At 39.4% G+C, this 15,795-nt stretch overlaps 1 protein-coding gene across 1 annotated transcript in view; it reads right to left on the bottom strand.

The window, feature by feature from the left end:
- USP6NL (USP6 N-terminal like) overlaps positions 1-15,795 on the bottom strand; it is a 62,906-nt gene that overhangs the window by 46,336 nt on the left and 775 nt on the right. The window contains exons 2-3 of the mRNA XM_057373021.1: positions 10,182-10,255; positions 8,054-8,136 (exon numbers count right to left, since the gene is read on the bottom strand). Coding sequence (XP_057229004.1) covers positions 8,054-8,136; positions 10,182-10,255 — 157 coding nt within the window. The remainder of the gene's footprint in view (positions 1-8,053; positions 8,137-10,181; positions 10,256-15,795) is intronic.

Here is a 15,795-nt window from a genome sequence, read left to right as displayed (position 1 = left end):
CTAATCTATAAGAAAACTGCTACTTCTGTCCTTAAATAAAGATAATATCCCCAGTGTATATTAGGGCAAAAGGAAAGAATGTTAAATAGAGCTGAAATTTGTGGTTGGGGTTTWTTTTWAAAGCATTTCCTCAATATGATTAGCAATKAATACTTTGCAGCAAAATCAGTCRAGGTAAGKGTATCACAKATCAGAAGGCAGAACCCACGGCACMTAGCMCAARACTCCAATGAAGAGAGCCCAGTGGCATTCTCATGGTAAATCTTTATAATACCACATAAAAAATTCTAGACAGTCAAAATGAGGCATATGTGTATATTTAGGAGAAAGAGAAACACAAAACTTTTCTCTAACAAGAGAGATCTGAACTTCTTTTTTAAAATAACTATTTGACTTTGGCAGCAGTAAGAGGCTGAACTTGGTACACTTCTTCCCAAGGGAGGGCACAGTTTAGCCACTCTCCCAACAAGAGGGTCTGACCCTGTCTCACAAACCTGGGAAGAAGAAAATGACAGCAAGTCCCTGCTGAATGACCAGGATAAATCTAATACAGTATGAATCACATTTATAATTGAACTGCTAAGAATAAATATTTCATTGCTCTTTTAGTACATTACCATGTCACTTAACATGTTTGGTAATATCTACTGTACCTAGAAAATTCAGGATTKTGGCTGCATGTCATTGTGAACAGTAACTTTGCAGCTGTCCTAGCAGCCTTGGAGCTCTTTCCTTACACTTTGATATGCAGACTTGATGGCCTTAAACAGAAYGGTCYTAARCTGAGACAGKGGAGATTCAGATTAGATATAAGAAAAARAGATTTCACTGGTAGGGTGGTCAGGCATTTGAACAGGTTGCCCAGRCAGGTGCTGGAGTCAYCATCCCWGGAGGTATTTAAGGGGTATCTGGATTTGGCGCTGGTGATGTTGTTTAGTGGTTTAGGGGTTAATGTGATGGTGCTGGTTTTACTGCTGGACTTGATGATTTTAAGTCTCTTCCAACCCTGMTCATTCTATGACTCTCCTACTAAAAATCTGAAATTAAAATTATATAAAATCCCTATTTTTTTTGAATGTTACTTTCATTATTACCAAATTACATCAACCATGCCTCTTTCTTTAATTCCTGTTACCCAGGATCTCAGCATGATTTCTTTTGCTGCCAAGAACCCTCAGAGACCTGCCTGGAGAGAACTCRCTCATGTACCCATCCAAATCAGCTGGGAGTGCTGTATAAGAGTTATTGCTCYTGGATACGTGGTTCAACAGGCATATGGGAGAAAATACTAAGGAAGGCACACAGAATACTTCAGAGACAAGGACTGTTTTCCAGCAAGGCTACATACAAATTACCAAGAAATAGAATCCAAGCGGGGATAACTGGTTGCTCATCATATTGCTCCCTGTCAAAAAGTTCAGGGTAAGAAATAATAAGTTTAATTGAGAGACATTTAATGAAGTACCTCAATCCTTGTGCTCTCCATTTCCTGGCTCCCCTAACTCATTTCTGGAGCACACTGTAGAAATGCATTAGAGCTAATAAAAACGCAGTATGTTTTTTTAAAGAATGAAGTTTGATRGAGAAGAGCAGGTAGGACCCTATCTCAGCAAAAGAAAGAATGAATTCTGCTATTTGAAAAGCGCCTCTGGCAATGTGATAATCTCCATCATTAGCAAACTATTCTCAAAGCATGTTCACTGCTTTAACAGGCCCATGGGATAAAGACTAAGGGTATGAATCACATTCTCAGCTGCTGTGAATTGGTACCATTCCATCAGAAACAGCACACAGCTACTSTAAAAGTAGCACAAGAATCTAACCCAAATTTTGGAGAGAGCCTCATGAATGGAGTGAGAGGCAGATAACATCAGTATTTTCTACCAGCAGTACTTCTGTTGTACCATTTTTTATTCTCTAGGGGATAAAGACCTACATAAACAACTTCACAAAATAAACCTCCAATCTGCCCAATCTCACTATGCWGGTGCTGGAATACTTATTACCATAAGAGCATCTGCCACAGTAAATATACATTCCAGTTTCCATTTACTGAGCAGGTAGTAAAAAGGAAAACATGTTTAAACTGAATCACCCAAGTTAGAGCACAAAACCTGACAATATTGGTTATTGCTATAAGATAAAAATTTTTAATGTAAGTTCATGCAAACCTTGAGAATAGCAAGGTCTGAGAAGAACTCACACGGTGCAGGCTGAAGAAATGAAAGTACTTTTTGATTTTCYGAATGACGACATGGCTGAAACCATTCTGTTATTGGCATTCATTAGGGAACAATGGAAAGAAAAAAGTTCTTGAAAGTTGCAGTAAATAAATTGCAGTTTCTTCTGTTATTTCTACTTCATAACCATTAAGGCCTGAACGCTTAAAACACTTTCCACAATACATTAGTCACAGCATTTAAGTCAGAATCTATATTTTCCAATGAGGAGTAGTAAAATTTGCACTTGAGATGTACCTGCCCCAAATTYCAAAACCCAATGGTTTTGKTTTTTTACTTATAAAAGCAAAACTRTGGTATTGAACCGTTTTCTTAAAAAAAGAAAACTGAATACCTCCCTCACAGACAAATGATGTACAGAGAGGGAAATATAAAAGAATCGTCAAGATTATACACACACACAAGGATGCTCATAAGAGACCAGATAACACAAATCCTTATTGCCAGCTAAAAATGAAAAGTGTGAGACATATTATTTTTTTAAATACTTTTGCTTGGTCAGCATCTGATTGAAAGACTGAAATCAGCAGTTCCAACAGGTACCAAACAAATGACCCTGGCTGATGCTTCCTCCTCAGATGTGCTCAAATTTTTGTTTTCTGTGCCATACCAAGAAAACAATGAGGCCATTTGGCTTATCCTGCTCTGATTTTCAGCYTGATGTTGAAAGGCCCAAAGAGGATCAGCTCTTTAAACTGTTGTTGACCTTTACAGTTGCAAAATGCTGTTCTCAGCTTCTACCCTACTTTAGGCTGTTTTGCAAACTTCAATCAGCCAATGCTCTTGTGACCATTCAACCTTAACATTATGTGGGGCAGGGAGGAAGGGGAGGGAATGAAGTTATTTTGCACTTGTAGCTAAATGGAGAGTTTCACAAAAAATAAATATAAGGATATATATCCATGAAAAATAAATCTTTAACTATGTGCTTCAATGACATAAACCATAAGTAAAATGCCTTTTAAAACATTTCTAGTTGTAGCAGGGAACTTGCCACCAAGTTTATTTTAGTTGCTTTTTGAACGATTCCAAAGCAGCACCAAATCAACTAAAGAATTCAAGGAGGGGGAAGGGGGAAATCCCAGATCCCAAAGCATTACTGGAATGCCTGCTATGAGCTTCAAGACACTCAGAAATTCCTTTAGGTTTGTTTCCCTGAAGTTATTCCCTTATCAATGACTGCTGCTAGAAAAAATGCAAACAGGAGTATCAACAAGGTAAAGAAAAGGGCTGATGAAAGAACAGTCCACMGTGAAAATACTGAGGACATTTACTTTAAAATTTAGCCAGGCTCCAAGATAGGACAGAGAGGAACTGTTTTTTTGTGGTGTCAGGGTCAATATTCACACAATGTTGACCAAACAATACAACACATCCAAGAAGAGGAAAAAAACCAAAAAATGGAAAAAGTGAACAAACAAACCCCATATATTTTATGAATACCAARCACATTCCGCCTTTTTCATTTCCAAAAACAGCTCAAGCAGTTTTTGTTATGACTATCTGTGAAGAGATCTTAGGCATTTCTCCCATTCCTAAAATACTTGATTGCAAAAGTCATCTATTACAGGCTAAGGCTGATCTGATCCCTATGGGAGTCCCCCAAGAAGGTCTGCTGAACTTCCATCAGCTACAAGAACACACAAAGCATCCATCTCCTGCACTTTCTAGAAAATAATATCCAATCTTATCAAAACACTGGCAGATTGTATATACAGACATTGGTGCTAGACTTCAGAGGGGAAAATGTTCCTTTTAAAATTGAATGGCACTTTTCACAACAGCCTGACTGCTCAGCATTCCTGCACTATCATATGAAAGCAGCAGCCCAGAAGGATTTTTACTGGAAAATATAAATTGCATTGAATAAGGACCATGCCTGAGGTTTTTTTGGGGGAAGGATATTGCTGCCTTTTTTTTCCTTAAATAATTTTAGGTTTGCTGGTAAYCACAGTGCACTTGCATAAAATACACTGGTCTGCTCTCTCAGTATTTGTGGTCGTGACTAAGATAAACTCCCTGACATGGGATTCTCTGAAAGAAACATTTTGAAGGTGAAGAGGAAAGTTTTAGTAGGTCATTCCATGTAATAGGAATATTAAATCTACTGAACTCATGTATTATTTAATATACTATTCCATGTAYACTGGGTGACACTGATGAAGACCAGCAGCACTTGATAGAAACAAGTCTGTATTAATTAAGAGGAGCAATATTAATTGGAGGGACAGAAGAGACAGGTGGAAGGGGTTGTCGAGAACACAGCTGGAGATGTACTCCCAGTGGGAGGCACACCATGCCCAGGTGGAGGAAGACACRTAAAACACAAGAAGCAGAAGGTAAAAATAAGTAAGAAACCAGGGTCAGCAGAAATAAGTCATTATATGCAGGGCCTCCTGCACTGTCACCTCACCAAAGGAACTGGGGTGATCCAAGGGTAACCCACAACAAAAAGGGAAGTTTGTCCTGGAGACAGGTGTTTCCTCTAGGTGCTTGTTACAGTTTTATGTTTTGGAGTGTTACTACACAGCATCTAAATCAGCAAACAGAATGAGATGGTATCTGGCAGTAAATTATGACAAAAATTCCCCAAGTTGAGACAAGTTTGCCTGCAACACCACAAGGACTAAATAAACGATAGCCCACAACTTCCTCATAGCCTTGCAACAACAGTAGTTGGTGTAGGCCAAATTTTCTATATTTTAGCCAATAATGAGATTTTCACTCTTTCTGCTCCTGCACGACTCTCATGTACAATTGATGTTTTCAGCAGAGTCGCTCATACCTGCTACAATTTAGTCAGGGCCACTAAACAAACTCCTCACAGTTCCATTCTGTTTTACACAATCTGGTCTTAAACATCTCTTAAACAGACAGGCCACTCAGGCTCCCCACAGGTTATTTCACAGCTTAGCTTGACTGGAAACCTTCTTCCCACATCCAAGTTCCCTCTAAAACTTCCCTTTATTCATTTCAAACAAGTCTCRTTATTATAATGCTTTGGTACTTCTCACTGCACATACTTTTTTTGTTCCCTWAATTCATTAGGTATTAACTCAGCTTTTTTGTTTCTTTTAAATAGCTATCTTAATAACCTGTCCACACCAATTTCCTTTTAATATCCAAAATTAACTAGAACATTAGCATTCATTTGCAGAACTGCAWAATAAAGTACTACAGCAAAGAAATTAAATTGTGTTCTGAAGGCAGCAGGTACTAAAAATTTAAGACAATATTGGGTAAAGAAGGTCCTAACTACTGTAAACAGTAAATACTATAACACTTAGAACTGATCAGAGATGCCAGATGTATCAACTGAGGTTCTTATAAGAAGGTTAAAGTGACAAATTTCACTTGAAGGGAAGTGTTGTATATTGTTTCCAATCACAACTTTCTCCACTGTTGAATAAAAAGGCATCTTCCCTCTACCTCTTAGTCTGTTCTCTGAAGAAAATTGGAGCCCACTTCTATTGGTACAGCAGGAAGACAAGAGAAGTGTAAAACCTTCATGTTCCTCAAGTTTACAAATTCCCAGTAACATAAATAAGGACACTGGGACACCAGAAAAATTGCAGAACTAGGCCAAAACTATCCTTTAAAAAATATCTCTAGTCTTYACATTTTCCTTTCTTCTACCCAGTGGCAAAGTTACACAGGCAGCCTGAGTGCTTCATTCCCTCAAAATCATCTTTTCTGTCCTATCAGCAATCAACTGAACTTTGAATGCCCCTTCACAGAGCCAAGGAAAGCTGCAAACAGGACACAGACAAAGAAACAGAGAAAACTACTAATAATCAAAGCCTATCATGCTTGAGAAAACAAGCCTCCATTTTGTATCATGTTCCTCACACCCAGCATCCTTCTGATACAAAAGGCATCTCTTAGTATTTTAAGATGTCAATATAAACAAGATTACAAATCATTGTACACCTTAACAAGAGCACTGTAAATTTGGTACTTCCTCCAGATTTTGTTTTCAATATGCATCAGCCTGTTTGCGACTTTACACTGTAAATACCTGATAGGTCAAAGGGAATTATGGCTCTTAGGGATGAGAAGCATTTGAAGCTTTGGTACATCCTTCTTCATTTCAAACTCTTACAGAACATGAATTTCTTTCAGACATAGAAGCCCAGTATGACAGCCCACATAAACCCAGACCATGAGCGCAAAAAATTGTCTTTTCAGGACAAGACAGTTGATATGTTTATCCTAATTACATTTCTTCTTTAGGAGGGACTGTGCTTCTTAGGAAAATGAAAACATCCTTGGMAATGAATTTGTCTCAAACAATCATAAAGCAGCCTTAAAAACAGTCCCAGGGAAAATCTGCCYTGTAACAAGACATGGATAAGCTACAAATAGGCACAATTAGTGAAGAGATAATCTGCATACACTGCTAACCTTTGCAGTCTTAATGTAATTTARATCTTTCAGCTTTCATCCCTTGAAGCTGACTATATAGAGAATTAGTTCTGTGTTGCTGGTAATGATGTTCCTGGGGAAGAAGTCKGGGGTAATGACTGACAGCAGCATCAGCTGGAAAGGACTTGAGTAACAAWCTTCTATGCCCAACACATAAAAATGCAAGTACCACAATACAAGTAACAGGAAAAATTYGGGAGTTCACAAGGATACCAAAGTCAGAGGTGAACCCTGCAGTGGTTTCCAATATTTCTGCCCAAGAAATAAAATAACTGAYAYCCACTCTCCATTAGGAATGCTACARCTGCAGTGAGAACASCAGGYACATGGTGCTACAGCTGTGGTTTACCAACACAAAGGCCTCTCTGTGTCAAACAGACCTGTTTGAATATCACATATCAAATTAACTCACCCCAAAGAAGCACAAGCAGTCTACAGGTAAAGATGACTTTTTAACTGACAGCTTGTAAAAACAATGACATTGCAAAAGGGAAGGAAGAGGAAGAAAAAAGTCCCCCAAAAAAACAATCCCCCTTCCCAAAACTATAAATTACCTAGGTATTATTAAGTTTTCCATTTATGACTGATTTTTCTGGATTTAAACTGCATTTCATGTATTCAAACATAAATGCCAAACACCAAGAATATCAGAGAGTCCTAATATTATCAAAAGTAGCCAGTCAGCCGGTGTTCAGTTTCTGCAAGATGGATATTTACATCTGCCAACCACAAAAACCCTAACACAATTTAATACTCTAATCTTCTGTTTGCCAAAAAGGCACAGATTCTGTTACAAAGGTGGCACCTATAGGGGAACAGCATGTGGACTCTGGCATTTTCTGACTTAACTTTAAGATTCAACATTAGGCCYCAAATCAGCAGAGATTTCAGTAAGGTTAAAAAATTAATGAAGTCAAAAGATATTCATCTTTGAAGAACTGAGATACACTGTTGTTCATTTACAACCACTGAGTAACCCTYAATGTGTTGAGATTTTTTTTWAAATAAACATTTWAAAAAAATTTTTATAAATCTTTCCATGAACTTCAAATTTTCTTACATCCAGCTAAGTTATTCACAACCAAGATTTATCTGCAATTCAGCTTGAAACATCTTTTTTGTAGACTATCAATTTTCATTCCCGAATAAAGTATTTTAAAACATTTCACTTCCTAAGCAGAATCAAGTTACAGAAATAAAAAAACAGATAGAAATCGAATTGAAAAGCACATTGAAAGATTAGCCAGTTGTAACACTTACATAACAGTTTCTAAAAGATCTATTAATAGGCATAATAATACTTTCAGCAAGTAAGTAATATAATAAAGAGCCTGAATATTAATAGTAGCAAACTTTTAATCTTTTTTTTTTATTAGCTTGCTACTTACTGTAGAAACCCAAATCTATCTGTGACTTTGTAAAGACGGTAGTCAGCATCTTCCCACGGTTCAATCTGAGCACCCTCACGTCCCTAAAGGGAAAGGGAAAAAAAAAGCCAAATTATGTTTTATGATACAATAAATTAAGGCATGTAATACAGCATTCAAYCACTCAAAGAGTAACCTGTAGGACATGCTGGCAGGAAGTTAGAGGAGGGGGAGGAGAACACCAGTCCTAAACTGATCTGACAAGAACAAGGAGAGCAGCACACTCTCCCAGCTCTCATGAACAGTATTTTCATCACAGGCAAACTCTTTTGGCCACTGCTGTACACAGAATACATTTCAACCACAGACTCATAGTAATTCCACACTTCTTGYTAAACTCCACAATAATCCATCAAGGTCCCCACAGGATGCCTTCTACTCATTTCATTTCCAAAGTCCATCTTTCCTGAATATCACCTGCAAGAGCACATCCTGCAGACAGTCCGGAGTTATTGTCCAGGATGATTTACAGCAGCTGTCAAACAAAGCAGCACTGAATTTTCCCTCCATAATGTGCTCATTCACGTCCCACTCTTCTATCCAGTTGCCAGTCTTGCAAAAGGCTTGTGGAAGTTTAACTGCATTTCAGCTCTATCTGCTTCTGGTATGGGCTATGCACAGGTTACTGTGTACGAAGAGGCCACCACTCAGAACACAAAGGTTCTGTATTGGGTTTGTGTGGCCAGGTTTTAGTAGTAGGGGGCTCAAGGGGTGGTGTCTCTGAGAAGCTGCTGGAAGCCTCCCCCACATCCAACAAAGTCAGCTARCTCCAAGATGGACCTGCCAAGGACCAAGGCCCAGCCCATCACTGGAGCAGATTTGGTGGCAGGACTTGTGACCCCACGGGGGATCCACACTTGAGCAGCCTGTGCCTGAAGGACTGACCCTGTGGGAGGSACCAGTGCTGGAGCAGTTCCTGYTAACGGAAAACTTCAGCYTGTGGGAGGGACCCCACACTGGAGAAAGGGAAGAATTCAAGGAGTCAAATCCCCAAGCAGGAAGGAGCCACAGAAACAACAYGGAATGAACTGACCACAGCATCCATTCCCCATCCTTCTGTGCTGCTCGGGTGGAGGAGGTAGAGAAAATGAGAGCAAAAATAAGCCCAGGAAGAAGGGAGGGGTGGGGAGAAAAGTTTTAATATTCAGTTTTCATTCTCTTACCAATCAAACCCTACTATGATTTGATTGGTAACAAATTAAACTGATTTCCTTAAGTCAGCTCTGCTTTGCCCTTGACAGTCATTGGTGAAGGATCTCTCCCTGCCCTTACCCCAACTCATGAGCCTTTTTGTCCTATTTTCCCTGCCCAGCTGGGGATGGCAGTGACAGAGAAGCTTTTGGGGGCTCCTGGTATCAGCCAAGGTCAACCAGCCCCATGGGAGTGTGTTTTTCCTTATTCCAAGGACCAGAGCCACTCACTCACCTGCACACTGTGCAAATCACCAGTAAGTCTGGTACATTAAATATTTCATGTACTCTACAAACAAGTGTATTGCTCTGTACTCCAATGGCACTTAAAAAGTCCGTAAGTGCTACAAAAATACCTGAATACAACGTAGGCACTCTAGGTATGCTTTGCACCAGGCTTTTCCTGACAAGGGGTCCAAGAATAGATATGACCAGGGCATTYCTTTAGTTCCCCACAACAGTATTAGAAACAATAGAGTTCACTCATCTTTTACTTTTTCTGCAATGATTTCAGCATTTCTACTACTATAACTACAGATTAATAAATAAAAAGTAAAATGAGAGTCATATATATGACTCAGCATCCTTCTGATGTCATATATATACTCAGCATCCTCAAAAACCTCACTTTCACTACTTCTAATACAATTCRCACCCTGAAATAGCTCCAAAGTAACTTGCTATGCACCTGAAAAATGAGTTGATTGAGTCATTATCCAGAATATCCCTGATGGAGGGAGAACTTAACTTACCCAGAGGCCAGTGTATCATTAAACAATCAGATTAGTACTTGACAGAATATTTTAAACAACAGCTAKCTGGAATCATAATTCAGTTGTTAGACATATTACTAAAATTCATTATAAAATATCTTTTAAATTATTAACAAGTTCACTTACTCTGTCATACTTGGCAACTATTTCTGCTCGTTCCTGGGCAAGTTTGATAGCAGCATCCTGCTCAGCATCTGCACCTGTGGAGGAATTAAAATAATTCTGTTCAGATTTTCTCCCTTATGAACAAAGAACTGCAGCCAAATACTAGGAAAATAAACTTCAACTTCAAGGAGACTACTTCCAATGGAGAAATGCCAAAACTATTGTGTCAAAACAAAATATGACCTTGGTGCATGTCTTGAATACTGCTCAAAGAAAAGTACAGTTACTGCACAGTATCTTAACTGCTGAGTTTAGAATATTTCTGATTTTCTACAAATGCAGATATTAAACACAGTTAAAACATAATTCTGCACAACCTTTTAACTGAAAGACTGAAGAAAGTACTAAGAGCCAGTAGCTGGCAATTYCACAAACATTCTAATAGTCAAAGAAAGCTGGAACATTCACTACTGGCTTAAAACAAAAGCAGGCACTATTTACAGGATTTGTAGAGATATTGGAATACTGAAGAAATAGTGCATGGCTTCTTAGAAATTGCCTAAAACTTATTTCTCAGAAAACAGGGAAGGATGTTGTTATAGTGTCAAAACTGCAACTTGGGCAATTCAGAGCTGGAATAAGTGTAAGGATATGACAACAGGAAGGTTGACAGGCAAGAAAAAAAACAATGTGTGAGCAAGCACTGGACATGAGGACACTGCAGATGCAGCATTAGTACATGAATGGAGTTCAAATTTTGGTAAGTCCTGTTCTCTGAACAGAAACCATCTCCAGAACACGGACAGGAACACAGAGCACCAAGAAAGGAAAATTTGCTGTTTTGAATATCCAACAACAGAATGTACTTCAATATCCCAAATGCAATTATATCATACCAATAAGGTAAATGAGCTTTACAGTAAGTTTGTGCAAGATTCAAGAGTTGATTCCTGTCAATTATTAAAAAGCAATGAACWTGAGATAAAGAAAGGCTTTTTAAAGGTTTGAAATATATTTCAACCTAACACGGTTATAAAAATAACTCCAAGCATGTGTTTTTTCTTCACTGTCTAGTCCATGGTAACATGATGAACTTCAGGAATACATACAACCATCTGGGGCATGAAATAGAAAAGCAGATCASATATTACAGTCTTCCATCATATGACATTAACACAATGATTTGTTCAAACCTAGTGTTTCTTTATTAAAGTTTACCTTCATATTTCTCAACATTTAGACAAGAAGCTGTGCCAAGGTAGCCTTCCAAGCCATCTGCTAGAGATTTAGCATGGCCTCTGCTTGTTTTCACTTCAAGTTTTGCCAGAGGAACGCAAAGAGAACCTCAGTATGACCCACCACAGACACAAGCACCAGCATTCAGACAACAGCACTGCTTATCCCAAATGTCCYCTAAGGGAAAGCCTGACTGCTTCTTGAAAGCTTTCATTTATGGCCCCCAGAATCACACTTTGTTACCTTCACCTGGCTCCCTTTTCCCTGTCACTGTCATTTGCTAATCATTTTACTCCTGTTCATTAGCAAAGACATAGAGCTCTGTCGTCTTTTCCAGTGTGAAGGAGAACCAGCACACATGTATTTACAGTTATTTGAGGGAGAAAAAAAGTAATAAATAATTCCATCTGATATATTTGGAAGCTTTACATCTCTGAGCCACAATACTGCCAAATAATTTCCTCCCTGCAAGGTAAGGGGTGAGTAGAATAATTTCATATTGCTCAGACTTTGGTGTGTCCAAGCAGGAACTGCTCCTCCTGTGCTTTCAGGTGCCAGATCCATCTTTATTCCAAAGTCTAAAGAGAACCCAAGACACAAAGAAGTTTGGGTCTCAGGTTTGGTTTTTTCTGGCACAGCTTTACAGCCACTGCAGGGCTCTGTTACTCCAGCTCCCCAAGTTCTGATCAAGACACAACTCCCACACGAAGACCCCCAGCCCTCCAGAGCCCCTCCCCGGCCTTGTCACACCCAAGGGGACAGACACAACTTCACACCACTCCCAGGGCATTCCAGCACAATCTGCTCCCCCAGCACAATTACAACAATCTGGTTCTTAATCCTTACCAGCTGACAGAGCACGTSTACTAACTAACTCATTTTCACTTAAGCCCCCAAATCAACACTGACAAAACCAGTGAATGAACCCTGGTTTTACTTTCAAAGTGAGAAGATACAATACATGTAACCAAAATTAACTTGTGTTTTCTTTTGTAAGACAGCTCTGTGCTTCCTGCAAGTCTTTACAGAAGACCAATTATGAGTTTTTAAAAAGGAAACTTWTAACTTCCTTAGAAACATGACATTCCTTCATCAAATGCAAGTTCTGATTGACTCTAAGCTCGACTTCTCCAATGGACAGATGTGGGGGGAAAGCTCCCTTGTTTAAACTACACCTGCTGCTGAGCTGCAAGAAATAGGGGAAAAGTCCTATCACTAATTTCCAAATAAAAGAGAGATTAGATTTGAGAAAGAGTGTGGCTGAATATAAGTGGACAACACTGTAACACCTAGTAATCAGTACATTCAGACAGTATGCAGTTGATACATTTTTTTAACAGAACTACAAATTGTTTCTATTTTATTTTAAAATGTGCTCAAAAGGACACACCAACAACACACAAAGTAACAGTGTAAGCTGAAAAAAAGTTTAAACCTTTGCTTACAAGAATGCCAAACTGTAAGTGCACCAGAAAGCAAATTCCTGATTTATGCTGAAAGCATGTCCATGGCTTACCATCCCTTCCTCTGCATAAGCAATATGTGAATCAAAATTTGGCATGTTCTATGTCTCATGACAATTCAATTACATTTAGTGTGTAAATTATCATATTCATTGCCTTTAAAGTAATCCTCTTTGCTTTCTGCCAGAACCATCTTAACRTCCCAGCTGCACTGAGATAGTTGAATGTTTCATTAATCCATCGATACTGAAAACTCAAAAAATAGCTTGAGATGGGGACAAGAGGTTTTATTTTGGGAGATAAGCATTAAAYATGATTTTTCTTATAAGAGGAAATATTTAAATATCTCCAACTTAGAAATTACAGTGATTCCTGATAAAGGAAAAGCTAAATATGGAAACAAGAAAAACTCTTGGGCACAAAAATACAWCACTACGAAACTGAAGACAAATAACTGGTACTCAAAATTTTTAGCAGTTTTATTCAGTGTTATCTCAGTGAAAGCAGTTAAAGATCTGACACAAGTACGACTGCATTTACTAATTAAAAGTTACCATTACAGATTAKACAGGAAACAATGCCTTCTCAAATGAGAGACATTAACATATAGTCAATTAAGTAGTATGGAGAACTGTTTTGAACTAAAAAAAAAGGGGGAAAAATACTAGCAATGACCTGATGATAAAATGTGTCAATGATGGCATGCTAAACAGGACTTTCAAGTCCCCCAAAAACTGGTCAGGCTTATAARATTCAAACAGTGTGGTTAAAACTCTGCCCAGCAGCAATCATAAAATGACTGGAAGGGATCTAGTCCAAGCTTTCTTGGCAAAAGCAGTCTAGACAAGATAGTCCAGCACCCTGAATCTTAAAAGTGTCCAGTCTTGGGGAATTCACCACTTGCCAAGGCAGACTATTCCAGTGGCTGTTGTCATTGTGAAGATTTCCAAGGGTCCTGAATCTCCTCAGGAGTAACAGACGTAATGCAAACTAAAAACAAGTAACACTATGCTCTCTAATAAATGCTGGACTACATGGAAGTGACCAACTGCCATAAGTGACATATTTAACAGCAAAACAACAGTTCCAAGTAAAAATAAACACTAGTAAAGGAAAAGTAAGGTTAGGGCCTACAAATAGATACAAAAATTCAATTCTGACTTCTAAGATAGAGATTTTTGCAAGAAACAGAGCTACAGTTTGATGGATCTGATCAAACAAACAAAACAAAACAACACCACCAAAAAGCCACACCCAAAAAAATTCCCCCCCAAAAAAACAAACCACACAATCCTGCCTTACTCTTGCTTTTGTGCCATCTTCTCCTTTCTGTTCCACGGGAGGAAAAAGAGTTGTACATRTAGGCACATACAGAGACCAGAGGTCCCAAGGTCACTCTATAATCCAACTAAAATCTGTCTTTTAAGTGGGAGGGGAACGTTTGGCAAAAATGTAATTTTATATTCATTTAAATCACCAAGCTAAACATTGAGAATCCTTCTTGCAGGCCCTGCAGTAACTCAGTTTTCCAAAATAAAGGAGGGGAACTGGCAGCACTATCCCTTCTGTTTCCAGCAGTCAAGGAGGAGCTGAACAGGCTGTGACAGCCTGGCAGCAGTTTGGCTGCTCCAGAGGCCACCATAGTTACACCAGGCTTTCACCACAGCCTGGCACAACTGAGCTGCTGCTGAGGGAGGAACAGCCAGAAGACAGTAMAACACTGGTCCTTCCCACAAAAAGAAAAGCTGTTGCTCTACAAGTACTTTTGAACTCTCTTTGCCTAATCCTGCATGCCTTCTAATCCTGTTCAGCTACAGAACTGCAAATCAATAAGGCACAGATTTTTTTTTTTAAAGTGGTCTCCATGTACAATCCACTGAGCACACATCTCTAGTTCCTGCAAAAGTAGTTATGCAACCTACAGGAATGGTCTTTGGGGTTACTCAAACTCACTAGTGATATTCTCYCTGAAACAGCCTAAAAAATGACTAGGTTGTACATCACCTGGAAAAGGTAACAACAATCAAGGACTAGCTCCCTCTCAAGGTAGCATGAAATGATTATCACCAAGAGCCTCAGTGAGCTCCTTACACTGAAGGAGTAGGTCCAATTGCAGTGYTCATGCATCAGCAGCAGCATAAGCAACTGCCTCTTACAGATGTGCCATAAATTTAAGAAGAATCTCAGATTTGTTTAGGTTGAAAAAGACTTAATTGAGTTGAACCATGAACCAATCACTGCCAAGTCCACCACTAAGCTCTGCCTCCAAGTCTCACATCTACACCTTTAAATAACTCCAGGGATGATGMCTCCACCACTTCCATGSRCAGCCTGTTCCAGTGMCTGACAAACCTTTTGGGAGCTCAATTTTTCCTAATGTCCAATCTAAACCACCCCAATGCAACCTGAAGTCATTTCATGTCATTCTGTCATTTGTTRCCTGGGAGAGGAGCCCAACCCTCAACTGGCTACACCCCCCTGTCAGGGAGAAGGCCCTGCTTTGAGCCTCCTTTTCTCCAGGATAAACAGCCCCAGCTCCCTCAGTCACTCTTCACAGACTGATGCTCCAGACCTTTCCCCAGCTCTATTTCCTTCTCTGAACACGCTGCAGCACCAAAACGTCGTTTTTGTTATAAGGGGGCCAAAACTGACCCCAGGATTCAAGGTGTGGCCTCATCAGTGTTGAGTACAAGGGGACAGGTCCTGTTGGCCCCACCATTGCTGGTAAGGGCCAGGATGCCCTTGGCCTCCCTTGGCCACCTGGGCTCACACTGGCCCATGTTGAGTCACTGTGGACCAGCACASCCAGAAGCGGTGCTTCTTTCCATATGGCTGAGGCTCAATATACTAAGAGCATCCTGGGCAACCTTAACCCAAATTTGGAAGAGATTTCTCCCCTTTTTGTCTTTTGACACACCATCATTGTCTCTCCAACT

This window comes from Malurus melanocephalus, unplaced genomic scaffold, assembly GCF_030028575.1.
Source record: "Malurus melanocephalus ecotype Western Australia unplaced genomic scaffold, MMel_1.1 scaffold_183, whole genome shotgun sequence".
Taxonomy (NCBI): Eukaryota; Metazoa; Chordata; class Aves; order Passeriformes; family Maluridae; genus Malurus; species Malurus melanocephalus.
The sequence above is the reverse complement of the archived record's forward strand: the minus strand, read 5'-3'. Positions and strand labels throughout refer to the sequence as shown.